Source organism: Chenopodium album, chromosome 15, assembly GCF_948465745.1.
Source record: "Chenopodium album chromosome 15, dcCheAlbu1.1, whole genome shotgun sequence".
Taxonomy (NCBI): Eukaryota; Viridiplantae; Streptophyta; class Magnoliopsida; order Caryophyllales; family Amaranthaceae; genus Chenopodium; species Chenopodium album.
In genome coordinates, this window is record NC_137848.1 from 49,380,390 (window position 1) to 49,406,908 (window position 26,519).

The 26,519-nt window shown below is 35.7% G+C and overlaps 2 protein-coding genes and 1 long non-coding RNA gene across 3 annotated transcripts; all 3 read left to right on the forward strand.

The window, feature by feature from the left end:
* The first annotated feature begins 132 nt into the window (after positions 1 to 132).
* Positions 133 to 699, forward strand: LOC145581354 (uncharacterized). The gene has a single exon (XM_081638375.1). It carries the CDS (start codon positions 133 to 135, stop codon positions 697 to 699), a length of 567 nt encoding a protein of 188 aa, XP_081494501.1.
* Positions 700 to 8,056: 7,357 nt separating this feature from the next.
* LOC145582442 (uncharacterized) lies at positions 8,057 to 9,097 on the forward strand. The gene is made up of 3 exons (XR_014099877.1): positions 8,057 to 8,214; positions 8,307 to 8,400; positions 8,929 to 9,097. It is a non-coding gene; the product is annotated as an uncharacterized LOC145582442 (long non-coding RNA).
* Positions 9,098 to 15,997: 6,900 nt separating this feature from the next.
* Positions 15,998 to 17,800, forward strand: LOC145582443 (thioredoxin-like 3-3). Its single transcript, XM_081639442.1, has 3 exons — positions 15,998 to 16,224; positions 16,378 to 16,403; positions 17,437 to 17,800. The coding sequence occupies exons 1-3, from the start codon at positions 16,123 to 16,125 to the stop codon at positions 17,654 to 17,656; spliced, it is 348 nt and encodes a 115-aa protein (XP_081495568.1). The 5' UTR covers positions 15,998 to 16,122; the 3' UTR covers positions 17,657 to 17,800.
* The last annotated feature ends 8,719 nt before the right edge of the window (positions 17,801 to 26,519 follow it).

The window sequence follows — 26,519 nt, forward strand, 5'->3', positions numbered from 1 at the left end:
TACTGTTTTACTGGGACCTACTACACGTTTCTTCCGCAACTTTTTTTTTTCCTGCTCTCTGTTCTTTCATTGATTTCGGTTCAACTCTTTAATACTACATTCAATCACCACTTACTGTCATATTGAGCTACTATGGTGAAAGACGATGAGTCCCCCCCGCCACCTCCTCCACCGACAAACGAGTTCCATCCGGCACTCACTGTCACCAATATCAAGAACGCGATCCCCTTAACTCTTGATTATGAAAAAGTTCAATATGCAAATTGGGTGGAGCTGTTTGAAAATCATATGGTTTCCTATAACGTCTTGGATCACATTGACACCACCGTAACTCGCCCTTCCGATGTCTCCGATGTTTTATGGAATCGCTTGGACGCAATTGTTAAACAGTGGATTTACGGCACCATATCATCTGATCTTCTTGTGACAATTTTGAAGAGAAAGTCTACTGCTCAGCAGACGTGGGATCGTCTCAAGGAAATTTTCCAAGATAACAAGAGCACGAGGGCGGTGTATCTTGAGACCCAATTAAACTCAATCCACTTGGATTCGTACCCTAACGCAACCGCATACTGTCAACACCTCAAGTCCATTGCCGACCAGCTTGCGAATGTTGATCAACCAATTTCCGACCAGAAATTGGTGCTCCTTATGGTTGCCGGCCTCCACAAGACGGATTATGATACGGTCCAACAATGATTGCCCAGACCGACCCTCTTCCCTCCTTCAATACTGCGCGTTCACGGCTTCTTTTAGAAGAATCTCGCCGGAACAATGAAAACACCAGCAGCAACACCTCTTCTTTTGCCGCCCAACAATCACACACCGCTGCTGACGCCTCACAACAGCCGCCGGTGAACGGCGGTGGACGCGGCGGTGGTGCAGCTCGGGGCAGGGGCAGCAGCAAGGGAGGTCGAAGCAAAGGAAAGGGGCAAGGTCAAGGTCGTGGAAGCCAGGGTCGAGGCTCACAACAGCAGCAACAACAATCCACTTCTCAAGCCCCTCAACAACAACAAGCTGGGCCGATTGGACAGCCATGGGCCCAACAAGGAAATTGGCCTCAACAACAATATGCTTTGCCTCAATGGGCAATCCCTCCAGCACCTTTTCCTACTACGGGCCAGTTTCAGCAAAGGCCCAATTCAAATCAGCAGGCCTACTACATTGGGTCCCCTATGTACGGTTCATCTATGACGCCAACGGAGTTTGCTAGTGCTTATTCATCACCGGGGCTATCTACACCGGATAAAGGATGGTATATGGATTCGGGAGCTACCACCCACATGACTCATAATTCCGGTAATCTTCTTCCCCTGTTTAAATTAAGCACAAATAATCATATTTTAGTTGGTAACGGTCATCGCATTCCAATTACTGGTTATGGTCATACTAATCTCCAAAATAAACTTGCACTTAGAGATGTCCTCCTTGCCCCTCAAATTATATTTTGGATTTGAGTCAAAGTTTAGAATTGAGTATCAAATTCAGATCACTTTAACACTTAAGAACTAATTTTAGCGGGTTCATTTTATAAAATAATCGAACAAAAATATGATAGATGTTATTAATTTGAATTGTATAAGCTTTAGATTCAAGTCAAGTTCTGATCATATGAGTTTCGGGCTCATATCCAATATGAATCAGAATATCTAATGACTTTATGAGCATGTCAAATTGCGCGTGCAGTTGTGCACTGTCTCGAATTAGGGTGTACTACAAAGCAATCGAGTACAGGACAATTTGGATCATAATATTAGTTTAGGGAAATATTGGAAAACAGTTGATTTCAAACTGGATGATTAAAATTTAATAATAACAAAATCTTATTATTGACTTATTATTAATAATAAGATTCTCATAATATTTTCTTATTTCTTTTTCATTATTAAGAAATCTGCCTTCTTTCTCAATTGATCCAATTTTGTTATGTGGAAGGTGAGCTTGTGACTAAGCTATTGCCCCTTTCATTAATCGTTAGTTAGTAAGGTTATTGTCACCTGCATGAGTCATGCATGTGATAAATAAATAGCATTGATATGGATCAATCTTTATGTTATTATTATGAAGTAGATGGTCCAGGGTGGGTTTGGTACCAATTATCGTAATCAAGCTTGTCTTATTTTGTATTTAGTTATACTAATCATATGATTATAAATAACTTATATGATCACCATTGAGGATCAAACAATTAGAATAATGGAGCATGCATTGGTGTGTATCGATAGCCAACAAATCATTTGCTTTCAATATTATTAGAAAATCTTAACAATGAAGACTAGATGATCGCGTGTTAATATTATGGAGTAAGTATTATTATTGCATAGACCAACGTCATGTTAAAAAATTAACAAGAAGTAAAATAAGATTCTGTATTTGTTTTGTTGGAAAACAGTTTCTTAGTTAAGAAGTAATTGTTTTTATGTCTCCACTTTCCCACGGTGAAAATTTACTGTTACGAGAAGAAGAACCTACCTTTGGTGAAGAAAGTATATATGTCACATTTTTCTTTTTATTCCTCACTTCTCTATTTTCTCTTCTCAATGCTCCATCCTTCCTGTTCCTTTTACTCCCCCTTTTCTTTTTTCTCCATAAGTATTTCTACAATCAAACAAATAACACAAATTCTTTATTAAGGCGGTCTTTCATTAAATTATAATAAAACGGGTTAAAATTACTCTAAAAGTACTCAAAATTAGAAAATTTTCACTTTTGCTACCAGTAAAACACATGCATTTCACTTTTGATACCGGAGAAAATTTTTATTTTATTTTGCTACCATACAAAAGCAAGTTTGTAAAAAATTACTACCACTTATCGGAATTCGTTAGGGGATCCGTTAAGTTTTTTTTTTTTTAAATAATAATAAAAAAAAAAAATAACCAGCCTCCCTTGAAACCAACCTAACCCCTCCCGTAAGCCACCCTCTCTTCTCCCCCCTGTCAGCGGCCGGCGCCGGTGAACCCATCCCACCCCTTTCCCCCACAAACGCAGCCTAGCCCCTTCCCTTTTCCCCTTCTTGCTGCCCCGACCCTAACCACCACACCGAAACCACCGTTAACCTTAAAACCCGTTTAGGGTAGTTTCGGTGCGGTGGTTTAGGGGTTAGGGGGTGGCCGAAAATGTTAAGGTGGGTCGATTCGTTGGGGTTTGGAGGAAGATCGATCAAAGTGTTGCAGAAGAGTGGTGGTAGTGGTGGTGGTTGCAGCGATTCGAGTTCGATTGTGGTTTCAGTGTGGTGGCTAAGGTCGGGGCAGCAAGAAGGGGAAAAGGGAGGGACTGGCAGCGTTGGTGGGGGAAAGGGAGTGGGATGGGGTCGCCGGTCGCTGGTAGGGGGGAGGGGCTGGGTGGCTAACGGGAGGGGTTGGGCTGGTTTCTTGGGTGGCTGGTTTTTTTTATTTATTTTAGAGGCTGACGAGGAGGCAGTTAGGGTGGTTAAGGAGGGAATGGTGGCCGAAAGGTGATAATGAGGGTGGTTGGATCTCACTAATGGAATTACTAACTGAAAGTGTTAAGTGGTAATAATTTTTAACAAACTTGCTTTTGTATGGTAGTAAAATAAAATAAATTTTTTTTCTCCGGTAGCAAAAGTAAAATGCATGTGTTTTGCTGGTAGCAAAAGTGAAAATTTCCTTAAAATTATTCTAAAAGTATTTAAAGTTACCTTTATATACTATAAAAGTTACTATTTTTCTAACAAATATTTTACCCTTAAAAAACACTTATAATGTATTAGATTAATCATAACAACATTCATAATATATATGTATCCATTCGAAATTACACGTTAAAATACAGTCAAATTCATTACAAATTAAAAGTTACCCTTAAAGAGATTCAAGACACCATAAAAATTGTTAAAGTTATCCTTAAATTGTCTGTCTTACAATAACGTATAAGCCAGCCTTATACAAGGCTTATTGAACAAATAAAGGAAAACGTTTTTACAAACACATTTTCCATTGAAAATATAATTGTTTTATGTAAAAAAATAAATAAATTTATAATTTTCGTGAAAGACGTTTTCCATCAAAACAAACTAAACATAAAAGTTAAAATTCTACATGCAAACAGGGTTACATTGAATGTGAGTGTGAATTCTAACTTTTATTATTCATGGTAAGATAGAAGAAAAATTATAGTAATCCTTGCTTAAAATAAAGTAGGACAAAACAAATTGAACCCCAAATGAATGTGAGTGTGCGCATAGGATGTAGGTTGTATTATCCACTTATTTGTGAATTTTGATTTAAGTAATTCATGTTTGACTTGAATTAGTATGACTTACGAAAAATACAATCATCAAATTTTGATGAAAGTGACTATAATTTCGTGTTGTGTTTGCTTGTGTTATAGGAATGCTTAAGAAACAATTAACCCTTTCATTAATTTTATGATTAGCTATTTTTTTAAAAAAAATGAATTGATAATTTGAGATCATAAATTGATGACTTAAACCAATCAATGTTGACCACGTGTGTTGACAATTGTCAAAGTAGAAATTCAATTAGCATATGAATTTTAAGTTTGAACGCGTATTATAAAAAAAAAATCTCTCGCCTCTCCTCTTCTCTTCTCTCCTCCACTCTTTTAGGGTTTCTCCAAAATTTTAGCCGTTTAGGCCGAAAATAGTCTAATGTCTTCGGAAATTAGAGTATTTCCAATCCTTTTCCCCTTAATTTTATTTAATTTTGCATTTTAGGTTTCAATAAATCTACACAAGTAGTGTAGATATTTGTCCGTCTCTCTATGGTGGAGTGCCTCCCTATAGTGAAGTCGTTAGTTTTTGTTAGTTTAGTTGTTTGTTTATGTTTAGAGTTTGTTTGTGTGTTAGGGTTCATAAAAAAGGTAATCATATTTGGCCCTATTGTCAGTTTTTCGGTAAAAATTTATTCGGGATCGCAACGGTTATCAAGTTTTCAAATGCGTTCAGGCAAATCATATGAGAATCATCCTTACGGCTACAACAAATCGTTAAACTGTCTCTCCGAAAAGGTTGTATATTCCAGCGATGTGTGCGAGAGATGTACCACAATGCAACATCTTTTTAACGATCGTAGTTTTGATAAAGGAAACCCTAATTTGATTCAATTTTATGTATTTGTTAATTTAAATTTTATTTATAAATGTCGGATGGCTTTTTATTAATAAATTAATTTGTTTCAAAAAAATAAAATAAAATAAAATTTTGAACGCGTATTATTATTGCTTCCGTGAAAATGTCAATTTGATCACGCACCCTTGTTTGGGAAAAGGACAATCTTCTTCTTTCATTAACCCCTCTTATCAATTTATCTATTATCTTATCACCAAAATAAAATTAGTTTTTTTTTTTCCCTTTCAATGTAATGGAGAATATATTCCCAACAAAAATGTTCCCTTTACTTTCGGTTAATGTATGTTTTTCTACAAAGAGGAAGGCATCTTCCTTTATTGATTGATGGTAATGGTATAACTAGTTTGATGATCAATGTTATAAAATCGAGTTTAGCTGTGCCAGCTAACTTAGTCGATAAATTCTTGGTGATGGCTTTTAGACTCTGAAACATTATATTAGATTATTACAAATTTTTATATGTGGCTGACCACACGGTGTGGTCGGGTTTACTCGAGTTACTCGGTCAGGGAATATTCGAGTTACTCGATCATGGGTTAGTTGAGGGGTTTGGTTAGGGGTCACTCGATCAGGGATTACTTAAGGGGCTCGGTTTGGGTTACTCGAGAGATTATTCGGACATGGATTACTTGAGGAGTTCGTTTAGAATTTACTCGAATTACTCGACCAGGGGTTACCCGAGTGTTAGTTGGCTATACAGTATGATCAGCCGCACACAAAAGTTGCTTATAGATTATTAATATATTTGTGGCATATTCGTGGCTTTGAGTCTCTCAATACCCCCAACAAATTAAACAAAAGTAGATCTAGTAGAAAGTTTATCCTTAGCTAGCTAAATTATTATGCGTCACTAACAAAATATAAAGGTCCATCTTTTTATTTATTTTTCATAGCCTAGAAATATAATTTTAAGAGAATGAAAGATCTATTTGAAGTAAAGATATATAACCAGCTTTGCATTGCCATTCTTTTCCAAAGTTGTGAGTTGTAAAACATCAAACATTCGAAAGATTCTAAATTCTTATGTATTTGCATGTTCAGATTATAAGGTCTAAAGAAGATTCTTAAATTTAGTAGCAACAACACTCAATCATAACAATTTTAAATATCTTCATCATAATAATTCGATTGGGTCACACATGGAACAATATTATTATAAACAAAGTAGTTAAAGTAAAGTACTAATGTCAATTAAACTCATAGTTGCAACAAAAAAGCTAAATCATCATGGGCTTACACATTTAGTTCTATCTCCTTTTCAAGGATTTATTAAAATATTGAAGAAAAAAATGATCGATATACCGGACACCTAAACTAATACCGATTTCAAATTTGTTTTGAGAATAACTACACTACTCGTGGTTTCGGCCATGCGTGCTTGACATGTAATTAATTTAACAACAATTAATTGTATTAATTACATGTTATGAAGTACAGTACGTCTAATTATAAGATTATAACTAGTTAAATACTGAATACAAACGTAATTATATAACATAAAAAATGTGATTTTTTATTTTTTTCCGAATCACAAATTAAACTATACTCATACAATTATTCTTTTTTTTTTTATATATTTTAAGAAATTGTACAATTATTCCTTTAGAGATAGAGATTGTGACTACTTTTCTAAACATTATGAAACTTTTGAAATAGTTTCGAACATATTTTTATTGGTTATACTCCGTATCACTTTGTAGTTTGATTGTATGGATGATGTTGTACTTTAAGTAATATAATTGTAGTTAGTTAAGAGCACATACTTGTCATTATTGATACCTAAAATGACAAGTATGTACAATAAAATATTATATATTCGTTATAAATTTATCTTAAAATGAGCAAAAGTTACCTAATATGAATAAAAATTACCCTGATATAGGGCCTATTCACATTTATTGAACTGAACTGAACTGATTGGAGCTGAACTGAACTGAACTGATTGGAGCTGAAATGAACTGAACTGGGCTGAGTTGAAATGAATATTTTATGAGAGAGGGAAATTAGGAGCTGAACTGAACTGAATTGATTGGAGTTGAACTGAACTGAACTGAACTGATTGGAGCTGAACTGAACTGAAATTAAGTAAATGTGAACAGGCCCATAAATAAAAGTTACGGAGTATTTATGCTTTATTGATAAAAGTTACCCAAAAAATTGTAAAAATAACCCTAAATTTGATAAAAGTGACACCCGATGTTCAGTAAATTACTGTACACCGGATGTATACAAAAGTTACTCAATGAAATAATGGAAAATATTTATATATGTGTAATACTTTGTATTTTTCATTTTTTTGAGAAACAATATTTGTGTAATATATACTCTGTAAATCTGTAACACAATAATATATTTATGATTATTTAAATTTTTCATTATTATTATATATTTTCTAATATATCCATGTGATATAAGTTCATTATTATGGTTACAAATCCAAACAGATACGAGTATCAATTCAATATCCTAACAGATATCATTAATAAGAACTATGTTTAACAAAAAAAGTACAAGATCAAAAATCTAAGTTCCAAACAGATATCAAACTTTGCTTAACCAAAATCTACAAGATTGAAATCCAATTTAAGATATTCATGAAAAGTACATTAAATTTTGATAAAAAGTTAAAAACATTGAAGAAATAATGTTTTCATAAGCAATATTTGACTTGTTACCCTTATTGGCCTTTTAACCCAATATTCCTTAACCACATAGCAGCCGTGTAAAATTGGTAGTCGTATTTAGTTATACCATTACAATATGAAAGGAAAAATAAATGAATTTTTATAAAAAAAAAGTAAATGAAAATGAAAATGAAATTAATAAAAAAACGCGTCTCCAAAAAAGCGTAAGCCTAATTGGAACCTTCCTTGAATAAATCTTTCCTACCTATTTTCCTAAACTTTGTTTGCCTATAAATACATTTAAAATCATTATTCATTCCTCCCATAAAAAAAAATCACAAGAAGTTTATAAGCCTTGAAAACACCACAACAACCCAATTACTTTGTGAATTGTTATCAACCCGACAGAAATTATGAGCAACACACAAACTCAACAACAACAACAACAACAAAACATGGACAACGTTCCTCCTGCTGGTATTAATTTTTGTTTCTTTTTTTTTTTGGTTGTTGTTGTTAATTTTAAGTTTTTGAATTGATTTTGAGTTTTGATGATGATGATGTTATAGGTTACCCGACTCTAAGTCCTCCTGAAGGAAAGATGAAGAAGAAGGGTTGGTTCCGCTCCAAGAAGAGGGGTGAGAAAGGTTTCATTGAAGGATGGTACGTCGTCTCTCTTTACACCCTAACTTAATAAATAATACTCCCTCTATTCGTTATTATTCTTTATGTTTTTTCAAGTTTGGCTATGACACGTAACGTGCCTTAGGCAAACCCGATTTATGTACTTATTTGATTCCGGTGATTGATTGGTTAACTTGTGGGGGCGTTTTAGAGATTTTTTTTTTTTTTTTAAAATTTTTTTTCCATATAGCCAATAATCAAAACAAATCAACCAGACACAAAATTAATTTTCATCCATAATTGACTAATAATAAAAGAGTTATCTAGTTGTTGTTACTATGTGTTTATATGCATGTGTGAAACAAGATTATTTTGCATAATTTTAAACAAAACAATTATAGAAAATAACATGATGACTTAATTTGGATTAAACTACTCTTTATTTTTAATTCAAAGAATTAATATATAGTCAAATTATATATATACAGAGTGATAATAAATTATATATGATAAACAAAATTGTTTATATTGTTTGTTTGTTTGTTGAATGTTGTGAAAAAATTGCAGTTTGGCCGGGTTATGTTGCTGTTGGATCTGTGAAGAGTGCTGCTGCTAAAAGAATCATGGATTGAATGATTATTGATGATGATTATTATATCTATCATGTTTTTAATACAGTTTGTGAAATTATTGGATTCTTGAATTATGTGTAATTGATTTATGATTTGATGAACAATACCATAATATATATATATATATATATATATATATATATATATATATATATATATATATATATATATATATATATATATATATATATATATATATTTGTCATGTGAATAATAAAATTATCAGTGTTAGTTTTTGTTAATTATTCTGGTCTATCTAATGATTGTTCATTTTTTGTTTGGCGTATGGATTGGTGCGCGCAGCCTTGCAGCTTTATGCTGCTGTTGGCTTTGTGAAGAGTGTTGTTAAAAAGTCTTCTCCACCCTTCAAATAAATTAAAGTTTATATTATGTCAAAAAAAAAAAAAAAAAAAAAAGAGAGCCTATGTTATTATTTTATGAGCTTGTAAAATATTTATCCATAATGTTATTTTGAGAGTTTAGTGTGAGTTTATTAATTTTGTGTTTTTTCAACCTATATATATGTATCGGAACAAAATATATGAGTAGTAAAAATATGCGTTTTTAATTATTTTCTTTATTTTTTGTTCAATTTTTACTCAATTTATGAAATTAAAAAAATATAGTAAATGACATAATTGAAGAAAATAAAGAGAGACAATTAATAATTGTGGAAGTCTAGATCGATCTATGTAGGCGTGATGAGGACGTTATAGAAAATGCAATGTGGGCCAATTTTTCAACAATGGCACAAACAATATATTCTACTAGTCTAATCATCATTTAATTGTCGATTAATAATCCTATTATTAGGATAATCACGAACAAAGTTGGAACTATCTTCTTGGACTTAAATTAAGGAGGTTCAAATAATATTCAATTAAGCAACAAATACAAAATTATAACTGGTTACTTGTTTCATTGGTTGTATCTTAGACTTCAAGAGCTAAGTTTGACATCAACGAAAAGGTAGCATGTCATTGTACAATATTCTTTTCTCTTTAGTTGTCATTGAATGATTGTAATAATATTTGTACAAGTACACTATTGAAAATTTGCGAGTCAAGAAATAGGTAGTATTTGGTGTAAAGTATTATATGAATTTTATTTGACATGAGCTTATATAATCCTATTTTATCGGTATGGCTACATTTTGAGATTGAGAATTCTCTTACTCCGTATCTTTCTTTTACTTTTAAATGATCTTGCCTGCTACATTGGGTTCTATTGACCTATACTACATTCCTTTTTAATAAGGCAGTTTTGAAAGAAGAAGGAAATAAAAGCTGACCACTTTAATTAGCCAAGGTGTAACTCATAGTGCATAAGAATTTAAGAACTAGGGCAAAATCTAATATTATTGTTGCTTTAACTTTAATATGACGAACAATTGTACTATTATAAAATTATATATTTTGAAAATTATGGCAAGATTTTTGCATAGATCAAAGACAAAGTAATGGCTAAATATTTTTAATTTGCTTGATTGTATAATACTTCGCTGATGTCGATATTCGTATAATATTAATATTCCAAATGTGCTAATACAATACTCCGTACTCCGTAATAAATTTATATGTATGTCACGTAACGCTCTCATTCTTTTGTTGGTTCTCATTTGATATATCATCCACTACGGATCCACATAAACATTAAAAATCAAAGTTAAGAAATGCACTTGACTTTGACTCATGATCTCATGCCTTAACATTTAGAAACATATACAGGCATACATACAACCCATTGCAAACAGAAATATTATATTTTGACAATGTACTACTAAATGAAAGTTAATTAAATCAAGACTCAATCATAATTTTAAAAGTAATTACTGATTGTCAATAAATCTAAACATCGCCCAAAGTAATAAAAAGTTTTTTTGACGGAAACTAATAAAAAGTTGCTCCAAAAGAGTAGTAATTACTTGGAGAAAGTTACTAATTATTACTTTGGAGACTTGGTAGTAAAAACTTAATAATGCACTTTTTTAAGGGTACAATTTACACACATATTCTTCATTTTTGGTGATTATTATTGACTTCTTCAAAATTTATAAAACTATACCATAAACCAATGAATATCCCAAAAGAGAAGCCCACCAACTTTTAATATCTAATCTACCCCAAAATCCAAAGTATGAATGGAAATGACTAAAGAAGATAGCTAACATGAACATCTGCTCGTGTTATATTTTATGTTCCACGTGTTACCAAAACTAATTGACCTAAAGATAAGCTTGTGAAGTTCAGTTGCTGGTCTTTTTCCAACTGTCCAAAATTACTAAAGTGATGACCATTCCACGAGCTAGTTTTAGCAAGACAATTAGGCAATTTTTATTTTTATTTTATTTTTATTTTTATTTTTATTTTTATTTTTATTTTTTTTTTGTTTTTACGGCAAGAAGAATGATCCTGATCGAACCTCAACCTTCACTTTTTTTGGTACGGTATTTACGGGTCAGACACTTTGAGAGTGAAGGGGGAAGGGTAAGGAATCCCCACCCTCAAAGTGCCTCTAGTGGGGATTGAACCCCCCAACCTCAAGGTTCAAAGATGCAATCTTTCTCACTAAACCAAGCTTAGCTTGGTAAATAATTAGACAATATAAATGTAATTACTACGTATATATGTTCTGGTAGATACATTCGAGTATATAATTATGTAAGGTAACGATTAAAATGGTCGAATGACTCGAATCCCATGTTCCCATCTTATGAACGGTATGTACAGATGTATAGAATATCATGGAGTGTTGTGGCATAACATGGACGTATGGACGAATGGTGAGAATAATTCCAAATTTAATTTCGAATAATACCTTAAATGGTTTAAGGTCACACGCGGCTAAACACAAGGCACTTTGGCAAGAGTTAAGAGTTAAGTAAACATGACAGTACAAAGATATTGCAAGACGTAGTCATGTGTTGTTGTGGCAACTTCGTAATGGATAAATAATGATGACACACCAATGAACTAATGTTGAAGGTTACAACTTATGTATTGAAAGAAAGATATAGATAAACACACAATTTCTCTTTTTGAGGAAAATTAAACATAGATACAGTCATAGATAAACACTGGTGAGTTAATGTTAAGGTAATGTGTTTTATATCAAGAGAATTTATTGCGTGCGGATGTCCGCATGCAAATATCTGTGCGTCTGACTTGGCTGATATGTTTCATATGTTAGCTGATATGTTTCATTTGTTGGTTGATATGTTTTTTTGTGTCGGCTAATATATTCTTTTTGTTGACTGATATATTTTTCTTAAATTTTTTAATAGGTTTCTTTTGTTGATATCAAACATCAGCTGACTTATATATTTTTTTAGTTGGCTGATATATTTATTTTGTTGGCTGATATACATATTTTAATTGTTGGCTTATATGTTTTATTTTGTTGGCTGATATGTTTATTTTGTTGGCTTACATGTTGCTTTTCTTTGCTGATTTCATCCTTTTGTTGGGTGATACGCTCCATTTGTTGGCTGATATGCTCTTTTTATTGGCTGATAAGTAATATTTGTTGGCTGATATATTCTTCTTGTTGGATGACATGTATCTTTTGTGGGCTGATATATTCCATTTATTGGCTGATACATTGTTATTAATGTCTGATATGTCCCTAATATTGACTATATCAGACATTAATTGGCTGATATATTCATTTTAATGGTTGATATGCATCCTTTTATTGGCTAATATGATTAAAACATACACTCTGTTTTTACTTCCCCTCTCACTTTTTTTCTACACCTCGCTCATCTTCACAAAATCATGGATAAAATTAAAGATGGGCACGGGCCCGACACGATTCCGGCACGGCAACCCACCTGTGGGCCTTGGGCCGTGCCGTGAACAAAAATCTGGGAATCGGCAGGGGCACGGCACGAGGCACGGCGGGCGGCACGGTGGCCGGCCCGTGGGTCGGCACACCGGCACGGCACGAGGGCACGGCACGTGGTACGGCCGGGCACGGCCCTCATAATATTTTTTTTTATTATATGTATTGTTGTTTTTTTGCTAAATTAATAGAATTATTTATATAAACTTAAACATAATTAGATAAATAATTTATATAACCTTAATTAAAATAAAGTTGTTCAAAACAAAATATATTAACATTAACATAAACATAAATTAATAACATTATTTATATAAAATTAAGTTGTACTAATATATATATATCGTTTCTATTTACAAAAAAAAAAAAAAAAAAAAAAAAAAAAAAAAAAAAAAAAAAAAAAAAAAAAAAAAGTGGCACGGTCTGGCCCGCGGCCCGGCACGGCCCGACCCGTTAGGCACGTGGGCCATGCCGTGCCGTGGGCTGGGGTGTGCCAAATTTAGGCACGGCACGGCACGTCACGCCCATCACCGCGGCACGGCACGGCCCGTTGCCCATCTTTAGGTAAAATCATATCAGTCTAACATTATAAATATATCAGCCAACTATCACAAAATGGCAAAATCATATCATCTAAGATATTAAAGTTTAATATCCTGCCATAGTGCCATCATCAAAGCCCAATGTGAATATTGCATTCGACCATTGGCATTTCTCTTCCCCTGTACTCTTCCATCACAGCTCCCCTCTCTTAATCCAAGTCTTTTAATCCTACTCACCACCAACACAACTACTCTCCTTCCTGCCGCAGCCCCCACCCACCACCACCATAACCAACCACGTCCAAATTCACACCACCACAGCCAACCACCCGCAAATCGCACAAATTTAGCCGATTGTAGTACTATTGACGAGTTTTCAACAGTCTTTATTGTTCAACAATTTTCGATTGCAAATAGCAAACCAGAAATTCTATCCTCCGCCGTCGCCGCCGCCTCCTCCTTTGCTTTCAAACAGAGCAAATCATCAATTTCGATTAATTTATGATTGTTTTATGCAATGTAATTGATGTGAATTTCAGATTTTGATTTTAATTTTGATCTAAAAAAAGGAGGAGTAGAGGAGAGAGAAAGAGAAGGGAAGAGAAGAAGGAGAGAGAAAGAGAAAGGAGGAGAGTTGTGCGGCAATCGCACAAACTATCGGGTGCAGGGAGTGCGGGTGCACCGCACGGCCGCATCCAATAGTTTGTGTTATATTAACGAGGTTATGTTTTGTTTACAGGAAACACAAGTTCTTATATGTGGTTGACTACACCGCCTAGTCAGCCATATTAGGAATTATTTTATTCATAGAATTTTATATGTGGCTGGCCACAACGTATGGTCGGGGTTATTTATTCAGGGGTTGTTCGGTCGGTTAGGGATTACTCAATCAAAGGTTACTTGATCTGGAGCTACTCGATCAGTCAAGGGTTATTCGATTGGTTAGGGGTTATTTGATTGGTTAGGAATTATTCAATCGGTCAAGGTTTACTTGTTTATTGTTTTTAGTGTATGTCAGTCGATTACACAAAAGCTCGTTGTTAAGTACTCTCTTTTTTTTTTTTATTTGCATCACTTTCCTTTTTGGGGTGTTTTTTTTAATGCATCACTTCTATATTTGGTAACTTTATACTATATTTTATTATTTCTCTATCTTACTTTAAATCCCACTCAACTTATTTTATCATTTCTCTCTCTTCAATGGTTCACATTAAAATAATAAAAATATCTATCCTCTCTCACATACTTTCTCTTTTAGGTCCCATCTTACTTTTACTATAATAATTTATACGGTTTTTTCACCATATACCACTGAATTAAAGCTTAATTCACCATATATCACCAAAAACTTTCTAATACACTATGTACCACTGAGTTTAACATAAATGTCACAATATGCCCTTAATGACTAACGTCGTTAATTCCGTTAGTCATTAAGGTTAATTGTGCCACGTGGTTGTCACTTATTGGCTCTTATTAATATTATTTAATTAATTACTTAAATAAAGAATTAAAAAACTTTTTAAAAAATTAAATAAATAAACCACCACCAACCTAGCCACCGCTGCCCCCCCAGCCCAACCAACAACCCTGCCCCCACCGGCGCCGACATGTCTACACCGGTGCCACCTCCCTGCCGACAACTACCATAACTCAAGATGATCCACCTGAACTCGCCCATCCCTTTCCCCTAAACCACCATCCTTTCAAGTCCCACTCTAAAACTCGAAAAACCTTCTCTCCGACGACCAAACCCACTTGTCGGCGCCCAAACTCACCTTCCCCGTGCCGGCGAACCTAAGTCACCCCTCAATCTTCCAACTCCACCCCTTTCCCCCCCTCTGAACCACCACCCAAAAACCCTAAAACCCCAAAATCAAAATCTAGGGTTTCGATTTTGGGTTTTGGGATTTTGGGTTGGTTGTTTGCAGCTAAATCGAACAGTGGCGACGTGAGGGAGGGGGAGCTAGGCGACCGACATTGGGTTTCGGCATGGTGGTTTTCGGCTTAGGTGGAAGGGCTACTGGGGAGGCATTTTAGGCGGGGAAGGAGGGAGAATTTGGGTTGGGTATGGTGGATCAAGGGAGAGATTCGTGCACCGGCGCAAGGCTGGGTGAGAGTTGGCACCGACCCGGTGGTGGTTCAAGGCTGGGAGTGGGCGGCGAGGGGCTGGGCTGCTAGGTGGCGGTTGTGGGGAGGGGAGATGGCTGACAGTTGGTGGTGGTTTTTTTTTTCCAATTATTTTTGTTAAATTTTTTTAATTAATTAATTGATTAATTAATTATTTAATTAAATAGTTTAAATAAGAGCCAATTAGAGTTTGCCACATGTCACATTTAACTCTTCATGACTAACTGGGTTAAGAAAAAGGGCATGTTGTAACATTTATGTTAAATTCAATGGTACATGGTGTATTAGAATGTTTTTGGTGGTATATGGTGAATTAAGCTTTAACTCAGTGGTATATGGTGAAAAAACCGTAATTTATAATTTATTAACCCACTCACAATATTATATTAATCTCCTAAAACTTTGTGCAATAAATAGTCAAAAAAATATTAAGTCGTAAAACTAAAAAAATACGGAGGGATTATATGGACGGGGATCTTAAAAGAGTGTCTATGACCCAAGCCCATCTACAAAAGAAATGAACAAAAAAAAAAAAACTGAGCCTCTCAAGTCTCAACCATTCTACTTGGTTCCAGTCACCATAATCCGGCGAGCCACGTTGTACTCCGGCGAAAATGGAAGGTGAGGTTGACAAAGATTTGAGCAACTTGAAAACGCCTTCCACTGATGAAGAATTCACTGATGTTCTTCTCCAAATTCGTGCTTCCAAAACCCCAGTAAACAATCTCCTTTACTTTCCCTTTTCTTCTATTTTTCTACTTAATTTTTATTTGGGATGACGATGAGTGCATAAATTAGTTTATTAGAAGTGGGTTTTTGTTATTTAATTGGAAATTCTTTGTCTAAATTCTGCCTATGTTTAATTGCAGGCAGTAATCAATTATGGTGCTTCTTGGTAAGTTTGATTTTTTTTTTCCAAGACTATATTTTTGCATTATTTTTTTGTATTGAATAATGTAATACAGTACAATATTCTTACTTGCGTTTGATTATATTAAATTTATTCATTTGGGAAGCCAACTTGTACTCGTATGTGATTTGGGGTGATTAGTATGTTATATACAAAGTACGACTAATAGTATACAAGTTTTTCCCTTTAAGTTGGTCATTGTTATAAATTGAATAATAGTTGCCTTTGATTAAATTAAATTTATTCATTTGCAAAGTTGACTTGTATGTGATTTGGGGTGATTAAGTTTGTTGTATACGAAGTACTAAAACCCGTCGTACACAAGATTTTGCCTTGTAAGTTGGTCATTGTTATAGACTGATTAATAGGCTAGAAGAATTTGAAACCAAGGGAATAATTGTTGCTTTCAAGTTTACTTTGGTGACCAATAATTGATGTAGCCGACCCTACATAGTGGGAGGTGAGTGAGGTTTGGTATCTTGATGCAATGAACTATGTTTGGAGTATTGGACTTGTTGGTCAAATAGAACTATTGAAGATACCTTTTTCTAGGTTGGATTTGGTGTGACTAATTAGGTTTTCATTACGAGTACATATTGTTTAGGTGATTTACGAGTAAAATTGATTAAAAGAAAGTGATTACTGAGAATAATGTGAGCAATAATTGACTTGAAGTTGGATACTTTACAGTTTACATAAGGATTTGGATGTGCCATTCGTGGCGGATTCCATGAACGTCTTCTCAAGGATATGTGCTTTGAATTGGCAAATAATTACTTTGATTGGTTTCAATCATTTGTTGTGTTTTAATGTCTTAAGATTAATATTTACTTGATGTATCCCATTATAACTTCAAGTTGTTTGTAGCATCATATGCTTTCGGCATGTTTGCAGTCCTGTGATTTTTTCCTCTCAACGTAAGCTATGCATGGTCTACTCACTGGATGATCATTTATGTGAAGTTAGCCGGTTTAATTTTAAGACGTTTCAGAGTAGACTAATAATTAATCTTTTTCAGGTGCCGAGTTTGCAATCAGATCCTGCCTGCATTTCAGAAGTTCAGCAAAGAGTTCCCAAAGCTTTCCTTTGTTTATGCTGATATAGATGAGTGCCCTGAAACCACTCAACAGATACGCTACACTCCTACATTTCAGTTCTACCGCGATGGTGAGAGGGTTGACGAGATGTTTGGAGCTGGAGAAGAACGGCTTCGTGACCGTCTTTGGTTGCATTCATGATTTTAGTTTTCCCCTCTACTGTACCTGTGGCAAAGGACAAGCCTAACTCTGTAACCATGTATTATCCAAAAAATCAGCTTTCTTGGAAAATTTGAGAAGCATGTAAATGTAGTTGGATATTTAAATATAGATGATGATTATTTACCCTGATCTTGCTTTACACATATAAAAACCTGTATTTGTTTTAGCTGTTTCTGATAGCTCATAGCTTGGATGGATCATTGACAATTGTTTTTTCTCACTTATTGGATCGCATATTTGACTGATTGGGAATCTATTCTGATGTGGAGTTGTGTTATACTGAAATTTCTTGACAACTTGATTTATGTGATCCTTGCAAATTATAGATACAGACCTGCAATAAACCTTTGCCTACCATTGTCGCAGCGAACTAGCAATACTCCAGTACTCTCCATGAACCAGTAATTTCTTATATAACGATGCATTAGTTTTAGGACTTGGAGCAGGGGAAGGTATCTGGTTTCACTGGCTATCTGCTATCCCGACAGAAAAATAAATCGAGACTAGAACTTCTAGAGTATTATCTGTTTAGCTGGTTAAGGAATTATAATCAGACTTTTACAGTTGGCTCCTTAGCTCCTTTAGCCAGCTAGTTTGCTTCATTGCAGGATGGTTTGATATTCAACTTACTTTAGCTTCTCTTCTATTTCCTTGTCAGAATCAGACCCATTTAGTGAAATCCTTAACAAAATGACTCCGCAATATATGCACGTCTGATCTAATCGAAAATTGACTCAGGAAACTGGTGACATTCATTTTGTTTTCAGAGTTCTGATCCCATATCCTACAGGGTTACAGGTTTCTGTTCCATTATAAGCACGTCTGCTCTAATCGAAAATTGACTCAGGAACAAGTCTCTCTCTTTTCCACTTTTGTTAAGTGTTTCTTCTGGAATGTAAAGATAATAACGAGAAGATTTAGAACAGGATGGGTAACTGAGCACAAGGCTGTCACCACCTTTAAAAGGACTTTTATTATATAATTAAATGTAGATATAAAAGATTATGGAATGACTTACATTCACATGTCAAAATCCATCAACTACCTTTCTACGTTGTACATGTTAATAGAGAAAGGCATCTTTTGACGAGCAAAAGATTAAACTTAAGAGAGGGGTGATCTGATCAAACCAAAAATTGAGAGTACAGACATCAAATAATTCACATTTTGGTATGCTGAATGCTTTTCATACGTCTTCTGACAACGGGAAGAGCTTCTCAAGCATGTTATTAGACAGGATCCTGTTTGGGTCCAATTCCTTTCGTGCTTTGTTGTATGCATCCACAGGGAAACGCTTCTTTAACCTTGCTTGCAAATCCGGAAGCTCTTCCTTGTTCTTCGGAATCTAAGAATCACACAAATGATCACAAGTAAAGTGCTTATTCTCTGATGGATCATGAAAACTCTTTAAAAGTTTTGATTATGGAATATGTGAGATCAAGATAATTTTCATTAGACAAGGTTAAATGTGCATCAAATACCTCAATCTTTGCCCAATGTTCATAAGCAGAGTAAGAATCCCACAGCTGATTTTGTGTCAAAGATCTGTAGTGAAAGAATTCGTCTGTTATCAGCTTCCCCTGGCGAGGATCCATCGTTGGAAGGTACATAATGATACCAACCTGAAAAATAGGTCAAAATGTTTAGGAACGGAATTATGAATAAGAAAATATAACTTACATTTCCATGCTGCCTTACACTATGTATATCCGTTCAACTAAAATGATATCCCAAAGAAAATTTCTCCCGCCATTCCCATTTAAGTAATTAGCAAGGTTATGCACACAAATTAAGAACTATTTATTGTGTTATGAAAGGAGACAGTTACTGCACTGGTACATGCTACATAGGTACATTACATGGACAGATAATATTGTATTGGTTTTCTAAAAGGGCAAAGTTGCCTGAGAAAATAGATGGAGTATTTGGTTGTTCTGCATGCTGTTCTTTGGTTCTAGGTGTAATGCTACATTGACCTTCAAAACACATCCCCTCCATTCTCCCAACTAGTAGTCTGGGCTGGGAAAACATAGAGATATAATGGTTCAGCTTGGAAATAGATCAATAAAGGCTCCAAAAAAGGTCGATTATACAAGTGAAATTAGCTATGTCAATCAAATAGATATCGTGTATTCAACTTTAACTATGACTTCATAAGTTTCAGAGGAATTTTCTGATTATTTCTAAAAGGTGTCTGAATTTATAAACTTTGAGAATCAAATTCCAACAGAAAAGATCAGCCTTTAATGTTTATAAGAGCATTTCCAGATCATTTAAAATTTAATCGAGCAAACACAATCAGAAATACATTAAACAAAAATAACCACCCAAATAAATTACCCAAGAAAATATATCATCATCTGATGAGCTTGATGCTGGACTCATAGGACTCTTACTCCTAGCTGTCCATCGTTGTTCAATAGGAGAGGGTGCAGGAATTCCTTCCTTCTCTATCAGCTGCTTCAATTTCTCAACATACTCAAGGTCCTTCATGTTAGGCTTTGCAAGGGTTCCAGCAGGGAAACATGTCTCTGAGACCCACTGCTGACCACCACAATCAAAACCTAAGATTTCATCACTCCAGCCCACTCTATAACCCTCTGATTTCCTCCAGAATTCAGCTTCAGCTTGATTCACTTTGATGATATGCTCTTCATCCACAGGATCTAAAGCAATAAGTCTGTCTCTAAGCTCCGTAAATGAAAGCTCATTTATGTCTGGATCATTCTCTGCAGGAGATACTCTGCAGAAATCATGACATCATTAGAGTTGTTGCATTGGTTTAAAAAAAAATTACCATCAGAATGCAATTAACTGATGTAAGGGGGGAGGGGCATATTAGGTAGTGCAATATAATTCAGTTTGTAGTGTCTTGAGGATGAAGATAAGGGAGTGAGTTAGAGGAGTAATACTATAAATAGGAGAAGATTTGAAAGGGATTAGCATGTTGAATACAAATATTTTGGGTTAGCTTACTAAGATAAATTGGGAGAAAATCACCTCTCAAAAGTGAAATTATCTTTTACTTGGCTGTATTTACAGTTTATCATCAATCAAACTCCACAACCTTGCTTAGCAATGCATCTCTAAATTCAGTCCATGATTATGCTAACACAGATGTGGTGTCCTCAAAGTTAAGAGACTGGCTTAAAACTTTGAACTTATAGTATACAAATATAGAAGGAATCAAAAGGCTGCAATATGTATGAAAGATGTGCCAAGCCATAAAATAGCAGCCAAAATTAGTCTATGAACAGAAAAAGCACAGACAGAAAGCAAGATAAATAACTTTTGGGTTCTATTTGCTTAGATGGTCTCATCATCATAACAGAAGCTAATAATTAATTTTCATATCCTGACAGCAAGGCAATCATGAGAGACAACTTCCTGAGACATGGTAATCTGATAGCAACAAACAAGGCCCTTAATATAGCTTCTTCTCTGAGTATATATGAAATGACAAGAGTTTAGATGGCCACCTTCTAATATAGACTACAGTATTATGCATGTAAAAAAACAATACCTGTAACTATCCAATGAATTTTTGTACAGATCTCGTACATGCTGAAGCGCTTCATCTTTAGTATATTTAGGTTTGAAATTCTTTGGACGTCTCCACTTTGATACAGGATTGCATGTCACAACAACAACAGAATCCGTGTATGGGATATACAGGTACTTTACATGCTTATTTTCAGAGAGTAGTTTCCTGCAAGGAAGCAAATACAAATTTATTTCTAGATATTGATAACACTATAGTCACTATTACTTCTAGAACATGTCATAGACATAACAAAGTAAGCAAAGAGTATTTTTACATCTACAGCCAAAGCGAACACTACCATAAGAAAGGGGTTAAAACTTGAAACCTATCATATACATCACTGCAGTTCATTGGTCAAGGTTTGTGTCTGCTCATATCTGTCCTTCCCATATCTAGCTTTGGTAATGTGAAAAACTTAGCAACACCCCTTAGAGGCGTTGTTGGATGCTCTTACCAGTTTAAATGTCCACACACCTAGAAAAACAGCTAACAGTTTCACGATAAGGACCCCTACAAGTCTACAACTTATTTATTGTAACAAATCAATGAATGCGTTTTAAGATGATGGATAGGTAGATCTAAACGAATCTATAAACAGTAAAGTAGCTTCAGGTTGAGAAGCAACTTCATAGGAAATGGCAACAGCACTAACATGAATTAAAGAAGATACATTCACATGGACACCTTGGTAAGCAACACTAAAGTAGTAAATAGATACTATATTCTTATCAGAATTGGCCATCAGACGTAAGAGAGAGGAAATGGGAAGAAAGAAGATTTTAAATGATTATAAAGAAAATGATAAAGAATTTTTCTTTAGTGCAATTGCAATAATAAATAAAATTTTCAAATAATCTAAGAGAAATTACTTGTGATTTTTCTTTATCTCATCCATATTAGAGATGTAGGTGTGCTCCACAAGCTCCTGCCTATCAACACACTGAAGGGTGACTTCAGCTACTACTCCGAGTCCTCCAAGACCAACACGAGCAAGATAAAACAGCTCCGGATCTTTCTCTTTTGAGAGCTCTATAATTCCCTTGGCAGGAGTGACCAGTTTCATGGCAATAACTTGCTCATCAATAGGTGGCAATTTTGCACCAGTACCATGTGCACCAACCTATAACCACTTAGGTATTAGAAAGTAGAAACAAAGCTAGTTAGGAGGGGAATGCTTACACTATATTATACTGTGTTTAAATTTTTATATTCTGCAAATGACACTAATGAGATGAAGCAAACCTAGAGCACTGCAAGGGATCAGCCCAGGTGTTAGAATCCAACCTCTTAATTATGTATTCTCCTTTATTTTCTTTGTATTTTCCCTTATGTATTGTTTCTTAAGTCTTTCTTTTCATTTTCTAGGCTCTAGGGAGAATTATTGTGTTACTGTCATTTCAACGTTCACTTGTATTTCTCTAGTAATACTATATAAAGCTCTTTAGGGAGCGAATGGTTATTGAATCTAAGCTCCCTACCCCGTTGCTATTGCTTTAAGACTTGTGTGTTGTTTAAGCCTTTATAGATATTGTGCTTGCCTTGTTTTAAAGCATCCCCACCAAACCAAGAGACCCAAGATACACTTTCATCTCGTCGGTTCCGCTTGTGCCCGCTTCGAAGTATCGGCCGTCACAAGCCCCGACTCCGCACTCGTTGTCATCGTGTGCCCTTTTAAGACACCTTTGGTCCGTGTTGCTGTGTGCTCACGAACCTCCCTTAAGTTAGGCTTGCGTCCTTGTCGTCAATAGACAAGCGCGCGCCGCACGATCCAGTGTCAAAACACTCGGACCGTGACAGTTGGTATCAGAGCCAGGTTTGCCGCAGATATGGCAGAAGGAGAGATGCATGAATATACAATTGAGGAACGACTTGCTTGGCTTGAAGGCAAGTCCGAACATTGGGCGATGCTCGAAGAAAGGTTGCCCAAGCTCGAGGATATTGTGATAAAACAAGCCGAACAAATGGAGAGGCTTGCAGCAACAGTGGATGGGTTAACGGAGCAGCTTAACTTCGTGCAAAACGTTGCTGATGAAGCACAAGACAAATGTGCCACCCTAATGCGTGCCCAGAGAGGGCTCGGGGGAAGTGGAGGTGCCAAGATTAAACCTCCCAAACCTCGAACCTTTAATGGCACGAGAGATTCAAAGGAAGTCGATAACTTCATCTTCGATATGGAGCAATACTTCCGCGTCTGTCAGTTGGAGAGTGAGTTACAAGTCGATACCGCCACTATGTATTTGGTGGATGATGCAAAGCTTTGGTGGCGCACCAAGTACGCCGACATCCAAGCTAAGAGGACGTCGGTAGATACTTGGGAGGATCTAAAGAAAGAGCTTATGGCCCAATTTTATCCCGAGAATACCGAGTTTGTTGCTCGCACCAAGCTCGCCGCTTTACAGCATAAGGGTTCTATTCGGGAGTATGTCAAAGAATTTTCAGCGTGCATGTTGGAGATCCACAACATGTCGGAGGAAGATCGTCTATTTAATTTTGTGCGCGGTCTGAAGGAATGGGCCCAAAGGGAAATTTGGCGCCAGAAGATTGATACCTTATCGGGAGCCATCGCCGTAGCTAGAGGTGTCCACCGTGCGAGTCGTGCGAGCTGGGTTAGGGTTAGGTGGGTCGCGGGTTGGGGTTTCATGACACACGACACGACACACGTTAGGTAGGGTGGGCCGGGTCGTGGGTTGGGTCGGAGAAGTTGGACACACTAGGGTTAGGTTCGTGGGTTAGATGGGTCGTGGGTGGGTCGAGCTGGGTTCGTGGGTTAGACGGGTCGTGGGTGGGTCGAGGTGGGTTCGTGGGTTAGGGTGGGTCAAAGGGTGGGTCGAGGTGGGTTAGGGTGGGTCGAGGTGGGTTCATGGGTTAGGGTGGGTCAAAGGGTGGGTTTGGGTTGAGTTGGGTTAGTGTGTTAGGGTCGGGTGGGTTCGTGTGTTAGGGTCGGGTGGGTGAAACGGCTAAATGGGGTGTGTGATGTTTTAATTTTTACAAAATTAACAATTTGATGGCTTGCTCTTAATTAAGATGCCTACGTATCCTTATATCACAAAATAAGGAATCAAAGCCAACGTAGTTCTTATATTGTACTTATTTTGGAATTTGGGGGAGGAAGGGGGGCTTGGACCTATCTTTAGAAAATTAAAATTTAATTTTTCAATTAAATTCTAATTTTCGAAAAATAAGTTGCCTACGTATCCCGAAAGAATCAAAGCCCACGTAGTTCTTAGCGTACCTGATTAAGACTTTTCTAGCCATCCATGTTTGTTGCATCATCATCCCCGGAAGCTGCATCATCCGTTGACGACTCCAATATCATCACAGGATCATCTTCATCGTCTTCGTCTTGCTTTAAACCTTGAGTTCTTCTTTCAGCTTGATCCCAATCTTTCTTACAAACACAAATTTGAATGCTTTCCGGAGTTAAGCGAGATCTTTTTTCATCTAACACTCTTCTACCTGCACTAAAAGCAGACTCGGAAGCAACTGATGAAGCGGGAACTGCAAGTATATCTTTTGCAATTCTCGCTAATATAGGAAAACTTTTTTGATGTTCTTGCCACCATTTTATAATTTGAAAGCTGTTGTTGGTCTCATGTTGATATGACAAATAATCATTAATAGCAAGTGTTGAAGAAGATGATGATGAGAATGATGTAGATGCTTTGTGTTTTTTTTTCATAACTTTATCAAGAAAACCAAATCTAGAATCGGAAGTACTAGTATTAGTTGGTGTAGCTAAATCAAAACCATAAATAGATGCATAATGATCATAAAGGTCTCCCAAAACAGATTTGCATTTGTTAATATATTCACTAACATCATAATCGATTCCTAAACTTGTATAATAAAATTCTAAAAGATTTTCCAAACCTTCAGCTTTGACACCGGGGTCAAGAATAGCAGCAATTCCATAAATAATTGGAAATTCACTAAAATAAGTATGCCACTTACGTTTCATGCTATCAAGAACGGGACGAAGTTCATCAATCTTCATATGCTCTTCGATGGTGTGAACAACTTTAACACACTCAATTACTACTAAATGAATGTTAGGCTCGTAGATATAAGAGAAAATATGAGTTGCACTATCAAAAGCATTTAAAACATCACGAACAAAAGAAGCATTAGTCCATTGACTTTCGGTTAATAACTCAGTAGGATCAACACGAGTCTCGTTGTAAAGTTGGGTCAAAATATCACGATACTTTATAGCATCATTCAATAAATTGAAAGTAGAATTCCAACGGGTAGGGGTATCAATAGACCATTGTCTTTTCTTAAGACCTCTTTCTTTACACATAGCTATGTACTTTCGTCTAACTGACTGAGTTATCCTAATCCATTTTATAACTGTTCTAATTGGGTTTAGCAATGGTTGCAACTCAGCGAGACCCTCTTGAATAGACAAATTCAAAATATGAGCACAACATCTAACATGCAAGAGACTACCACCCAACAACAAATGCAACTCGGAGTCATTTTTCAAATAGTCAATACACTTTGTGTTTGCAGTTGCATTATCAAGAGACAAAGAAAAAACTTTATTATTCAAGTGAAATTCTTTTAAACAATCCAAAATACGAACTTTGATGTTAAAACCGGTATGCCTTTCTTCCATAGCTTGAAAACATAGTATACGTTTTTGAATAAACCAATCATCATCCACCCAATGAGCAGTAATGCAAAGAAAAGGTTCGCCCATACTAGAAGTCCATGTATCACTTGTAAAACTAACACGACCATCAAAAGTACGAAATAATTCAATCAAACCACTCCTATATTTATAATAAGAAGTTTGTGTATAACGTCTTAGGGTGTTTCGGGGGACACGAGTAAATGCAGGTTGTAATGCAACTTTATTAAAATGCTCAACATTTGCATTTTCACCATAACTAAAAGGGTATTCATTAGCAATAACTAAAGTACTCATTTCATCAATCATTCTATCTTTATTATAATGGAAAGGTGTACCTCCGCCTGGTAGATGGCTCATGTATCCACCCAATTGTGTTTGGACGGGCAACTTACCCCCCGAAGGACGGGGGCCATTTTCGAACAAGTCGTGTTTATTTTGCAAATGCCGACTAAAGGTTCCGGTTCCATCTCCCGTTTTCCAACTATATGACTTGTCATTTGCACCTAGCGCCTTGCAAACTAGGCATGTATACGTGAACCTCTTTGGTTGACCGGGTTGCCATCCCGGGGGTGTGACGTCAACACCGTCAAAATGTTTCCACACCCAAGAAGTGTGTCCTCGACCTCTACTTTCACCGCCACCACCTTTCATAAATCAAATTA